General features: G+C 34.9%; 1 protein-coding gene across 3 annotated transcripts in view; it reads right to left on the reverse strand.

The window, feature by feature from the left end:
- Window positions 1-15,198, reverse strand: part of LOC117317384 (mitogen-activated protein kinase kinase kinase 13-A-like) — a 187,298-nt gene that overhangs the window by 60,450 nt on the left and 111,650 nt on the right. For all 3 annotated transcript variants that reach the window (XM_033872189.1, XM_033872190.1, XM_033872191.1), the window contains one exon: window positions 5,537-5,727. In XM_033872189.1, the coding sequence (XP_033728080.1) occupies window positions 5,537-5,706 (170 nt within the window). In that variant the 5' untranslated portion in view covers window positions 5,707-5,727. The remainder of the gene's footprint in view (window positions 1-5,536; window positions 5,728-15,198) is intronic.

Here is a 15,198-nt window from a genome sequence, read left to right on the forward strand (position 1 = left end):
TGATTATCAGAATGATCTTTTTTTCCCCAAAACAAAGTTATCTTACCTGGTACAATTTCAATTGTGTACAAATAATTATGATAAATATTAAACTTGAGTTTTTCTTTGATTTAATTTTTCTTTTCTTTTGAAATATAAGAATTTTATCAAGCTTACAAAACCTTAGATATATAGCTAATGTGGTTAGGATCCATTCTATACCATTATCGCTTTTCATATAATTATCACAAAGTTAACAAGGCTTTATGTGAGTGGTCAAGTGTAATCTCATTGCCCTTGACCAGGAGATGTCTTTACATTCAATCACTTCCCCAATCAAAACATTCTGACTCACACCAATATCTATCTGTTACAGGTACCGTTACCAGTCCAGCATCTGAATCATACACCACTGTCAACAGGAGCTCAGTGTTCAGCTTCATTACTAATTACAATTCTCTCTGATTTAGGAACTCCTAATTCTGGTATAAATAATTATTGCCTGCGCAAGATCACTTGATTGTTCTTATATATGTTCTTATGTCTCCAAGAGGTCACTCTTTCAAATAAAATCACGGGTGTCTTTTGGAGGTCACTGTTTAATGTTTGAATATCTTATAATTAGTACATCTTGAACATGCTTTGAAATACATATTTCTTAAAAGAAATCAAATATAGTTTTGAAAAAATAATTGTAATTAAATTTTCTACTTATAACTCAAGGTATATGTACCTAATTGTAAAGACTGAAACTAGTTAAGGAAAACATGTACTGGCAACATATTTTTTTTATTTTAAGAATTACATTTAAAAAATTATTACATTTTTTTCAAAATTGCTGGAGATATATATATTTATGCCTGCATAAATTGGATTACATAACAGTAAAAGTTTTTTTTCAATTTAGAAAACTATTACCAAATAAACACACATCAGATCGTCAGTCATAGCATACTTACAAACATTGGCAGATTTTTTTTTTACCTTTAAAACCTCAATTTTATTATTTATCTGCGTAATCAAGTGAGTGTTTTTCTTATAAAAACAATGACTGTATATCAGTTGATGTGTATATTACTTTCAGGATCACTAAAAGATTAATGCTGATACATATAGTAATGCTATTTATTTTGGTACAGAGTCTGACCTGATGAGAGGAAACACACATATGACTCATACCCTGCATTGTTTATAGGTGAGATGACACATGTGTTTGTACCTATATATATCTATTAAAATCAATAAGTAATAGTCACAAAATCAATTTAAGTCCATAATGAGACCAAAGTATTGGTTCAGTTAGTAGTAACTGGATCAATAATGAAAATCCAATATATGTCATGGTTTGTTGGTCAACAAAGATAAAAATCAATAATGTAAATCAAATGTATATTGTAGGTAGATCACATCTCAATATTCTGTATTACGTATGAATGATTTATAGATAAACTGTCTATTGAAATCAATTATCTATCACTGATAAGAACCAAATTACATTTATACTGATAAATATAAGCAAAAAAAAAACACAAAACAATCTATAATTCAACTCTGCTAGCTATTAGACTTTTTATGTGTCATTTTCCACTTTTTACATAATTTGTCATCTATAAGAATCAATAATTAAAACACATAATGTTAGATATATGGACAATGTTAACATTCAAGTGTCATTACTGTTTTCTGTTTCATTTTTTGTAATTTTGACAGCTCATTGATAATCATTAAGCGCTGGACACGTTCTAAAATATCCTTTGAGAACCTCTGGTGACCTGGTGAATTTTGAAAAAGAAAACAAACAGCAGCATATCTATACCTGCAGTAAAAAATCAACACAAGAAAAACTACATATGATGCTAATCACCATCTCCAAAGGAACAACCTGTATCTGTGAAGTCACAGCTGTCCCCGTGATTAAGTCTGTAATTAACTGACTAATTAACACAACATCCTGTTTACTACATAATACTTTACAATCAGTCAATGAACAACAGGTGACAGTAGCAGCTAAATGACAGCTCTATATCTGTATCTAGTCATGCCACAACATTAACTGACCTCTACTCACTTAACTTTTGACCTCAGGTGACCTCTGATAAAATCATAATGCCCTGTAATATCTTGTTTGGCCTCTTTTGATCTGTGAACTTTGTCATTGATGACATTCATTCACTATACATGTATCTCACGTAACCCCACTGAATATGATGACTTTGTTAAGTGATGACCTTATTGTCGACACTTATCTTTGACCTCTGTCTTTATGAATTTGATGTGACCTTTGACCTAATGAGGTACCTTTATCCTCTGGCACTAGGGAAAAACCGTTATTGATCACAGGTAGGTATTGGGAAATCTGTGGGGTGACTAATAGCTCTTGCTAATGTGAAACTTCAATACGCAGGCAGCATGATCTGTTAGCTTGACAGTGAATCATTTGTAATCAGAATCTTTTTTTATCCCAATACGACAATCATGTAGAATTTCAATTTTTCTTAAATTCTGATAATTTGTTCAACACTCTGTTTTTATCATAATGATTCTGTTTTCTGATGTAATTCAAAATTTTGGATCCAAAATTAATATCACACATTAGCGGCTTAAAAGCTGATATGAATTATGAGTGTGAGTCGTGATGTCACCAATGTAAATCTTTGTGTCGGGCAATGTAATCCTCGTGTAGAATGTCGTTAATGGTGTGTTAATTCTACGATAATCTACAGAAATGCTGAAGATAAACACTGATATCACACAGCGTCTAGATGTATTTCAGCTTCAGATTTTAACATTTTCACCAGTGTTAACATTTTACAATGATAAAATCTCCCTGTGAGATCCAGAAATTTAGTAGCTGAGTAAATTGAGAAGCAATGTCTGATCCTGTTGATTCATCACGTACAAACACAATACCAACCAAATGTTATGCTATATAACTCTGATGATAATGAAATTGTAGTAGATATCTGCAAGTTTTGATAGTAACAAATAAACCCACGATAAGAAAAGTTTGTCTGAAGATATTGTTAGACCATAACATACATCCTAATTGACCTTCAATTACTGCACTGTAAACAGGTCAAATCATTATAATATTAAATAAGCATTATGACCAGGAAGTTAAAACAGTTTTCATGGCCTGTCTGGCAAATAAACAGTATATATAACATTGCAGGAACTGCTCAATAGGTATATGTCCATGCTAAGGTCAATATCCTGTATCGTTTACAGTTTATAGTATATTTGATAATTTAGGAGGACTTAAATTATTTTATATCTTGATAGTTTGTTTACTTTACCTTTCATTCAAAGCAGTTAATTAATTAGAAGCTTTTAATTCATGTCTTATCCATCTGTAAATAATTATACAAAATAAAGTATGTTCAAATGAAAATATTTCAAACAAATGTAAGCATGTTTACAACCCTGAAGTTTAACCTATAATCTGGATGGTAGAAAATAATTTTGCACAATCAAATTTACAAACATATGCTTTCCTGTATATATTGGAATTTTCCATGCAAAGTCATTACTTTCTCTTATAAGGTTTGGACATACCATGATGTGTTATTTTGAAAAGAGAAGCATGCAAAATCTAACAAACACGTATGGCACATATTGGCATGTGGCAACTGTTTTCAAAGTACATGAAATTTCAAGGAGAGACCCAGAGGCTTGTTTTTAGGAGATTTTGAAAATTTCAGTCAATTTGACCCCTTTTAGCCCTGTCCCTCAGTCTCTTAGGGGGTGGGAACCATATAATTCACAATTTTGGTTGACCATGTCGGTCATGGAAGATTTCAACAAAATTTCATTAAAATTGATTAAGCGGTTTCTGAGAAGAAGTCAAAAATATAAACTGTTTACGATGTACAACAGACGACGGACAAAAGGCGATCGCAATAGGTCAACTGAGATTTCGTCTCAGGTGACCTTAAGATGGCTGCCTATCGGCCATGTTGTTTTCTGATTGGTCCCAGAATGCAATATGCACAACTAGGGACCAAGGGGAATTTACATATGAAATTTGAGAAAGATATCCCGTAGTGATTTCTGAGAAATAGCGATAACAAGAATTGTTTTTATTCAATTTTCCAAAAGACAACTTAAATCCTATTGCTGAAAAGTGTTCAAAGTAAAATTTAAACAAACTGCAGAGTCTAAATTTCATTTAAACAAATTTTAATGTTTTAAAATAAATGGATTGGACAACAGGCAAGCCCTAACTCCTCTCTATAAGGTACCATGATATAAAGAGAAATAGATCTAGGAATGTGAGCAACAATGGTAATACCGTGCCTACAAGAGACATAGATAGGTAGTGTGAAATTCCTATTTAATCTGTCAATTTTACTTTATATTACACACTATTGACTGACTACATTATATATACACAATGTTTTATTAATCCGATCCGTCACAATGCACAGTTGATCAATTAGTGCTCATTACAAAAAAATATCTGATCGAGATTGGGAATACTTACAACATTTTCTTTTATTATCAGTGTTGAAAAATGTAACATAGGAATTTGCAGAAAACTGTAAAACTTGTGACCATAAAGCAGACTTTTTATTGAGCTTGATGAAATACAATGATCCACTGACTCATAGAAAACAAATAAATGTTTAAGCTAAGGTCATTTCTTTTCAATATACATACAAATTCCATTTCCATTCTATTTACACCAAGTAATATTCGAGTGTGTTGACAAAGTATCCAGATTTTTATTTTGAGATTAAGAATAGAATGAATAGAATAAATACATAATATCAGACTTTTCATAGTACCTCATAAAATGTTCAGTACCATCAAAGTTAAAGTACAAAGTTTGATTTGTAAGTGCTGATCTTTCCCAAGGCCTCGACAGACCTGCAATCTAGATCAATGAAATCATCATATAAAGGCTATAATCACACCAAAGGACCAGAACTTTATATAAGATCGAAGGATTATGAGATACACAATTACATCCAGAAATTGGCAGCTGTATTAGTAAATGGGTATACCTTCAGTGAAACATTGAGCTCCCTCTGCAGGTATGTGGAACAACAATAGAATAATAATTTTGACTCTAAAGGTATAATGGAACTACTTTCACACATTTTATAACAATATATTAAAATAATATGCTTACACTTATTGAATACAGAAATAGTCCCACATTTTTCTGCTAGAATATTATACATTAGAGACCCAAGTTGTTTGGTTGTTAATTTGATGGCACTAAGTGTTTTACTGGGTGGATATCTGTCAGCTACCTCTCTACACACAGTGATTACACTGACCAGTACTCATGTATATTGTTTTCTGAAATGATAATGTGACCTATTGGGTGACTTACACCTGCACAATGGACATTTGACCACTGGCACTACAGTAGTACTGTTGACAAACTCATATCTTGACCATTTGCCTACTTTATATACTGCTACAGTAATAAGGTTTACAGTTACAAATAGGTTCAACCTCTCTATGGTTTGGAAAGGCAAGTTGATATATGAGTTTTCTGTCAAACAAATACCAGACATATATACAACTTAATGCTTTGGGTACTTACCTATTAGTAAACTCAAAGTCAGAGCTGTTGGTGAGGACATTGAGTGTGCTGGGACTATTTCTACTGTTAATGGGCTCATCCCGCTGCAGGACTTGGAGCGCATATGAAGCAGCCTGGGATGTCATCGTCTCGTCCGTGTAATCAGGCCGGGTGTCGCGGTCCAACGTCATTGTGATTTATATTGTTAAAATCTGAAAGAATAATTAAGAATTCTATTGTAATTATATAAATATACAATGTTTACCAATAATTCCAAACAGTTTTTTTTCATACTTACCATTATATACTGACAACATATTTTTTAAACATAAAATCTAAACTCAACCAATAATATATAATGTGGTAGGGAAAGTGTCAAAAGATGATGCTGATCAAATTGTGAAATTAATTGAAAGAAAGAAGTTGATGTAATTTGTAGTTTGCTGTATCATGCTACCAAAATGTGCTGTACACAAAATATTACTGTGAAAAATGAAAATGTTTGACTGGGTTGACCTCATCGCATCATATGCCTAAAACACACTTATTTACCAATGTTTAACTTTAATCCTTTTATTCTAACAAATATTTTGTCCTCAAAATACTTTTAAAAGGCCCAATACAACTACCACCCTGGTAACCATCACAGATGAAGACTTGGATCAATACTCAGTAACAGAGATGTGCACTTAATGACATGTTGTAACAGTATTTCTAAAACTAAAGAAATGTAATCTTTTAGTTTCCCCTCTATCCTCAGAGGGTATTCGCTCTACTATTTGATTACTTAGTATTTCTAAAATTTACAAATCGTCAATGAATCTTTGTAATTTTAAGCAGAAAAAGCAATTAAGACATTCTTCAATTAAAAAACAGGTATTAATTGATTCAAAACTTTTGATAAATTATTGTCGAATGTTGAAAAGCCTTTACTTCAAAATAATCTATGAAGTTCCCCCCTCCTAAGAAGGATCTCTATTGAAAACTGTAAAATATCAATCCAAGGAGATGTACCACGTACTATTTGGAATGACAGGTTCTTCTATCTTTTATAATCTATAACATTTGATGTATACTTGTATGTATATGACATCACAAATTTACCCAATGTCTGTAACTGAAAACAAATTTTTGGTTAGTCTGTAGAAACAGTTAGCACACCTCATGCACTCACCCAGGTAGTCATTTTCAATATGGCCTCTAAAGAAATGAAGCCTACCCGAGATGAACACAGTGCACTTAATTACAGGTTCTCTCGATTAGCATACCTGACATCCAAATATGGTAAGGACCTTTAATAACCACGACTCCCACCTGCTGACCCAGGTCAAATTAACCTCCCAGCCATTCCCAGCCATATCTGTTCAATATTGATATGATCAACTAATTTCCTAAGTCACCGAGTGCTCCATCTACTTCAATTTTCTTAATGTCAGCATTTGTGATACCTGATCCCGTTAAATCAATCAACACACAAAATAGTTCATACAAAGTTAATGTTATCATTACCTATTAATAAGTGATGGATACTGCATCAGATATTCATACCATATGGAATTTTGATTGTGGTGAACTTTTTTTTTGCATATTATTACCACAAGAAAGGAAAAAGGTGAGAAGGATAATTGTGAAAAGGATGCTTGTAGTGGAAGCTGGAAGGTTTTTAGGTAATTAACACTTGTCAGTATTTATAATTTTACATTTTGTTTACAGCAGTTCTGTACCAAGTGACAGTCGGAGACAATAAATGCTGCCTTTTGATTCACAGATAATTAACCCTGTCTAATATATCTTTTCAACATATCAGTATTACAATTGATGCGTGCGAATAATTTGTGATTTTATTATTAAACTTGCATGGCTGTATTTTTCATTTCCAATATTTCTCTTTGTTGCTCAACGGTCCAACGATTTCATTAAAATAGATATCGGGCCATATTGCAGGTTGATATTTATACCACAGGTCAGGCGAACCGACAATTATCGTGCAATGTGAATCTTGATCTCCATTATGCATTGAACTTTTCTCATGAATGATATGGCTTGTTTGATGAAGCTTTCATGAATGTGTCTAGTCGGGAATACTAGGTAAGTGGGGCTCATCTGTATGCCTCGTTGATGAGGCATGCCACTACCAAATCAATAGAGGACCAGGGGACATTGTGAGGCAATCTGGATGAATTTCTAATGAAGTTTGGAGAAAAAAAGGCAACAGGGCAGAAAGGATGGACCCGGAATGTGTGGGAGAACAGATTTCGGCCAACAGTTTGTGATCAGGGCCTATCAGATGTCTGTTGATGGTCTCGGTGGATGATGAATACAGTGCAAGCTACCTTCAACAGTTCAGTCAAAACTGACAGACAATTTACTGTGTCATATGACAAATGATAAATTCCAGCTTTCACCAATAGCATTTTTATTATCAAACCTCCATCTAATATACCAGCATATTAGATTGGACAGGTATGCAATTTGAAATCCTTATTTTTCTGCTGAATTCAATATAGACAAGAGGCCAGATGGCGTGCATCGCTCACCCAGATATTTCGGTAATCATGACAAAATACGTCCATTCAAGTTATATTAATCACTTTCTTTGATTTTTCCTGCCTCTCCCGACAATAACTAATAACTTACCAGGTAAAGTAAGTTTCCTTATGAAAGATTTACAATATAGATCTCATATCAGTCCAACAAAATTCTATCAGTGAAAAAACTGGGATCTGTATCTCCTTGAAAGTAGGTTATAAAGACATATCAATTATGAAGCTGGACCTCAATTCATTCCAAAAGAAAAGTCCATTAACTGTTTACATATCAACAAATAATTGATAGAAATGTGGGTCAAAGACTGTACAATATTTTGTATTTTTATTTAATTTTGATGTAATTCACCCTGAAACCATCCCTATTAATGACAATTTCCTTGACACACAGCAGCTAAACATCTGGCATTTTGGGACACCTTACAGGATTATTTCTGAGATCATTAAAATGAATATATGATTGATATTGATATACCAGGTAATAGCTTATATTTACTTCCCAACACATTTGATAAATGACATCAACATTACAGATGAAGAAATGACAACTAGTGAAAAGCTATGGATGGCTAAATATCACCATGGCCTGATAATATGCTGATTTCATCAGGGAGGCAGTAAAGAGCAGTGTTTAACAAGTCATTGAAGGAAGGACGATGATCGGATGACAGGAACACAGGCGCTTGCATATATAGAAAATATCACTTTCGATTTTTTTTTCATATGACAGCGGTATGTGTAATCTGTTAACCTGAAGGTTGGCAACTACGCCACGAGCGAAACGGCACCCCATCTCACTTCAACTGGCTAAAAAACACATTTATTCAAACTGACACGGCGCACACTATATGCGACCGTCGTCAGAAAACATTCATCTTTAACCTACCGTGCCACTCAATATGAATTGTTACATCCAAAACACAATAATCCGTGAAAACATCGCCGAATTCCTCGCTCAGAACGCCATTTCTCAAACGGCTCCCTGAGCCTGTCCAGATTCTTCATTTACATACGGGGTTCAAAGGTCATGCGATTATATAATCGACTGTCACCAGGTGCACTTTTTGGGGTCATCTCGGCATACTTTATTTTACAGGTGCATGCACAGGACGTCGTTTGCGATATCACGGACTAATAAGATAGCATGTTTTAATGCCATGCAGTGATGAGATCGTCCTTTCCTTTTTTTCAACTGGATCATTTCGGTAGTTGCTGAACTTCGTTTTCAATCAAAAAGATTGCATATAACGGTGCTCAATAACTTGTTCAAGACAGGGCCGGGACATTATACGTATACCATGAACAAGCAGTATCAGTTGAAATTAAATTTTTCGAAGTTAAAATTTGGATGGGGTAGTAGCTGATAGTTGTTTGATATTTTGATTTTTTATTGTACTTGCCATCTATTTAGGGCTATGCCAATCTTCAATTCTTAAAAAAATTGACCCCTACATGACTAGTTAAAAATGTATACCACACACAATATCGATAAGAATAAGAGGTTGTTCTGGGTATTCTGGCGTTAGCCCTAAAATACTATAAAAGTCTGGCGTTGACACAAAATAACCACTACTTCCCCCTCAAGTATTCTCTTTTCTTTCTCATTTTAATTCAGTTTCATAATTCTGTAAGCACTTCAGCCAGTTTGATTATTATTAGTGTAGCATTTGATGCTTACACACTTAATAAGGTAATTCATCAATAACTTAAATTTTATATATGCGAGCGATGTAAAGTGGAATAAATGGATAATTGAATATTACAAAGAATACATTTTACATACAATGCGTTAAACTCTTTGACATTGTCACTGGTGGATTTAAAGCCCCCCCCCCAAAATTGTCAAAGTAAGGGTATCTTAAAAAACGAATTCCCGTATCAATCAGCGAAATAACAATATCAAATCATTAAAAACATCTCTCATATACTTGTTTTTATAAAACACACCAGGTATGAATCTATCGTGAAATACACTAGAATGCAGGATTTTGCATTAACCTGCTATTTTTCAGGGGGAGAACCGGCGGACACTCCTCCCCCCTCCCCCCTTTTAATTTCGCACGCCCCCTATTTGAAAATCCTGTGTCCGCCCCTGATTGTAGACACTAAAACTAAGGGGCAAACTGATGATATCGAGTGTATTAAAACCGAAATAACGTAAGAAAGTAATACTGTTTCGAAAATTTGAATAAAAAGGGGTTTAAAACAAAATGACTGAAGGAACTCAATATTTCTATAATCATACAGTGATAGATGAACTCATAAAATTTGGATTGAACTCGAAGAACTTCTAGCAAACATTAAATCTAACATTGTGGGAAATGAAAATAAATTGATGATGGATCATAGATCACAACGTACAAATCGTTTGGTAGGTCTGAAGTATGATTTTCGTATTTGACGACGACATGATATTTGTAAAATGTGCAGAAATAAATGAACAGGTCTGAAGTAAGTAATGTTGGTACACATGTATATGTTCCAGTAACCTGATGACAGTCTTATTAGTGATTCACTTTTCTTTTTGTTCGTCCAGATTTCAGTAAACTGACAAAAGTTAATCAATAAATAAGCATTTTGTTCTACCTTTGTGACAATTATTTCATTATTTAGAAAACGATACGATAGTGACGTTCTGTGTGAATCAATATATGCCCCCTCCCCCCTTTCCACTTATCGAAAATCTTATTCTCGAAAGATTGCAAAATTTGCTATAATCATTTAATCATTTCATTTTTCCGAAATTTTGTTCCGAAATTTTGGCCCCCAGACCCCTCGCCAAAAAAAAATTCGGCTCCCGCCTATGGCGCTCGCATTACCACATTACCACTAAATTACTGGACCCCCCCCCCCCCCCCCTTTCCAATTCCTGGATCCGCGCCTGCTGTGTACTGTCATATACGGTGCATGGTAATCAAACGTTCAAAATAACGAATAATTTATAAATAATCGTTCATCGACGAAACTCTTCAAATAATCGTAACTTAGACGAAACTCTTCTGCGAGCCGAAGCATTTTGCGGACAAAATGCATGCGGAGATGACCCCCAAAAGTACACCTGACGACTGACGATCATATAATCGCATGACCCTTGAACCCCGTATGTAAATGAAGAATCTGGACAGGCTCAGGGAGCCGTTTGAGAAATGGCGTTCTGAGCGAGGAATTCGGCGATGTTTTCACGGATTATTGTGTTTTGGATGTAACAATTCATATTGAGTGGCACGGTAGGTTAAAGATGAATGTTTTCTGATAACGGTCGCATATAGTGTGCGCCGTGTCAGTTTGAATAAATGTGTTTTTTAGCCGGTTGAAGTGAGATGGGGTGCCGTTTCGCTCGTGGCGTAGTTGCCAACCTTCAGGTTAACAGATTACACATACCGCTGTCATATGAAAAAAAATCGAAAGTGATATTTTCTATATGCAAGCGCCTGTGGACAGGAAGAGAGTCAATGTAGCACCAATACATCAGACAGGAAGTAAACAAGTTTATCAGTTAGATGCTCCAAAGGATTATAAGAAGTAGGGTATCAGAACATATGACCAGGAATGAGCCGTTTTCTAAACACCAGTATTGAATCTAAAGCTACTAGAAGTCACGGAGGATTGGACAGAAGCATTAGACAATGGAAATCAAGTAGATACAGTGTGTCTGGATTTTAAGAATGTCTTTGATACTGTTCCCCATCAATGATTATTGGAGAAAGTCACAGGGATATGACATCTCGGGAAATATGAGGAAGTGGAAAGAGCATTTTTTATATGGAATGGTGCAGCAGGTCATTATTTATGGAAAACTGTCAAGAACAGCATCAGTGATAGGGAGTTCCCCAAGGCAGTTTGTTAGGATCAACTTTGTTTTTGATAAATGTAAATGTAGTAAACTCCACCATAAAACTGCAGATGATGCCAGGATCTACAGTAAAATATCATCTGGAAGGAGCAGAAAATCACTTCAGGACAACATCAACAATGTCAGCAACTGGACAAAAACCTGGCTTATGAAGCTTAATAAGGAGAAATGCAAACATATGAACATTTAGAACTGGTAATGTTGACTAGGTATACAGCCTTAATGAAGCACACACACTCTTCAGAAAGTTGAAACAGAAAAGGACCTGGATGTCAGTTTTGATAGCAACATTAAGTTTCCAGATCATGTCAACATTCAGGCAAGGAAAACTATCATGATGGTCTGGTTAATTTTCAAGATGTATATAGGTAAGGAAATGTTTTTCAGCCTCTACAAAGCTTGGGTAAGACCCCACCTTAAATACTGCACATCTGACTGGTTTCCTGTCCATAAAAAGAGCAGAATAATACATGAAAATGTCCACCATCGTGCCACCAGATTGTTGCCTCCCCAAAAACATCTTCCACATAAGGAGCGACTAAGAAAACTGGGTATACCATCACAGACGGGAGAAATCAGATATGGTTGATCTCTACAAGGTCTGTAGTGGACAGGAAGATGTAGATCCTTGGAGAGAGATCAGATATGGTTGATCTCTACAAGGTCTGTAGTGGACAGGAAGATGTAGATCCTTGGAGAGAGATCAGATATGGTTGATCTCTACAAGGTCTGTAGTGGACAGGAAGATGTAGATCCTTGGAGAGAGATCAGATATGGTTGATCTCTACAAGGTCTGTAGTGGACAGGAAGATGTAGATCCTTGGAGAGAGATCAGATATGGTTGATCTCTACAAGGTCTGTAGTGGACAGGAAGATGTAGATCCTTGGAAGTTTGTTGTATTTACTCAGTCCAGAATCTCTACAATACTCGCGGACATAGTAGGAAACTCTTCAAGAAAATAACACAAACCAGACTACAAGGGTGCACATGTAGAGTCTAAAATCAAGATTTGGAATTCTCCACCATCATCCTTAGTTAGTGCACCAACACCGAAGTCAATACCAGTCAATTAAGTAGATGTGTCAGTATGACTAGTAGTAACATAGAAATTATAATTGTTAGCTGACTCACTATATAAATAGATATTAACCAAATCTGACTGTTTTCCCAAAAAATTAATTATATAACATGCTACCCATGAACTGTTGCCTCAAGTCACGTGATTTAACGTGAATGCTACCCATGAACTGTTGCCTGGTCACGTGATTTAACGTGAATGCTACCCATGAACTGTTGCCTCAAGTCACGTGATTTAACGTGAATGCTACCCATGAACTGTTGCCTGGTCACGTGATTTACCGTGAATACTACCCATGAACTGTTGCCTCAAGTCACGTGATTTACCATGAATACTACCCATGAACTGTTGCCTGGTCACGTGATTTAACGTGAATGCTACCCATGAACTGTTGCCTGATCACGCGCTGCCCAATCAAACGCGCCTAATTACAAGCGTACAGATGGCAGTGACTACACTACTTGTCGTCTGTTTGTAAACATCGGTCGACTGTAAACATGACTTCTAGGTTTGAGACATAAACAATGATGGGGTTTTAAATCTCATAGAGAACAGAGACCCAGCTAATACCAGGAATATCATCAAGGGTTCTGTGATTTATTAAATTTTGAATTCCAGGCTGGTTTTTTGTTGTCATTTATTCACTTCAATGGTCAAATAACAAAACAGTTGTTTCCTGATGAGGCATGAAACAACTGTAAAATGATGTCAACAACAGTGAGTTAACAGTAAGCTGCTGAGGCTGGATGGAGCTCCTGATTGGGGCGTGGACATGGTCAATTTGACCATTACATTGATACATTATGGTTGTCGTCATAAGGACAGTTATGATAAGTGTAACGATATTAAGATTTTTACCTGGATCATATTTACGACTGATTTAGATATACTGGAGCCAAAAACCTCTATGTAAGGATTCAAAATTAATAACCCTATGCTATGAACCATATTTTTGCGAAAAGAAACTACTGTTCATCTCTATACAGATATTTTGATTGGTTCATTTCATCTATGATATGTTCCCTCCCTACAATTGCAGGTATATTTGCTTTCTTTTTTCTTTATAATATATAATTTCAAAATTCTACCTTTATATATCCTTGGCTGATATCAAGTTATCATTCCAAGGTTCAAAACATATTGTGTACTAAAATGGCCAATTGTGATCGGTACGTAATGCATTTGTTGCTGCATGTTATTTAGTAAGTCTCAGCAACTGTCCAATAGAATGTTTACATTGTATATTCAGGATGCTAAAGTATAATTTATATGTAGAAGTAGACTGGTATGGTATACATACAAATGATTGTCTTGCAGAAACTGCAGAAAAAACATAATAAACATCATTGGTCCTATATAGATCTATCATTTATCATTACGATGAGGTGTGATATAACAATTGTTTCCTAACACTTTACAGTGCTTTCCTGTTTACCTTCACACATCCCTCACAAAGTGATGGGCAGTACAGTCAGACTATAGGCAGACAGATCAATTTCTATTGGACTTTCCAAGAGTCCAGGGAACATAATGTTTCATTGGTCTGCTTTTTCTAAAAGAATGAAATGTGACATTTGATTGGCTGGAATTCTATCACTCAAGAGTCCAATGAAATGTGATATTTTATTTTCAAATCCAATGTAACCTTACATGAGATTGGTCTTTGTTTTTCTGGAGTCTGATGAACAATTTTACAAAAACTCTCATGAATCAATTGATTATGGTCATAACTCTGTATTATTTTATAAAGAGACTTTTTAGATTTAGTCATTCTGCCATCTCAAGATTGATTTTTTGACCAAATCTGACAATATTGTAGGGGACAAATGACATGGTGCCATGTGACACACAGATGGGTCCATATGACCAATGTATAGATTACCTAGGGTAGTAAATGTACAAAGTATAGGTACTAAATGTTTGTGTCACAACCAAAAATTGTTATTTACAACAGAAAAATACTGATAAATTCTATCTCTGAAAATATGAGGATGCTTATGTACCTTGGCCATTTTACTTCCCCTAAATCATTTTAATTTCGTGACATACCGGACTTCGACCCTGGAAGCTGTAGATAGTCCAATTAACCTGTCGGACAGCTTGAGTCCAGAAGACAAACTAACATGAATATATTAGCCCAGTAAAATTACACCAAGATGAATATTTATGAGGCTACCAAATCAGTGTTTTATACTGACACTGATC

The sequence above is a fragment of the Pecten maximus genome, chromosome 19 (assembly GCF_902652985.1).
Source record: "Pecten maximus chromosome 19, xPecMax1.1, whole genome shotgun sequence".
NCBI lineage: Eukaryota > Metazoa > Mollusca > Bivalvia > Pectinida > Pectinidae > Pecten > Pecten maximus.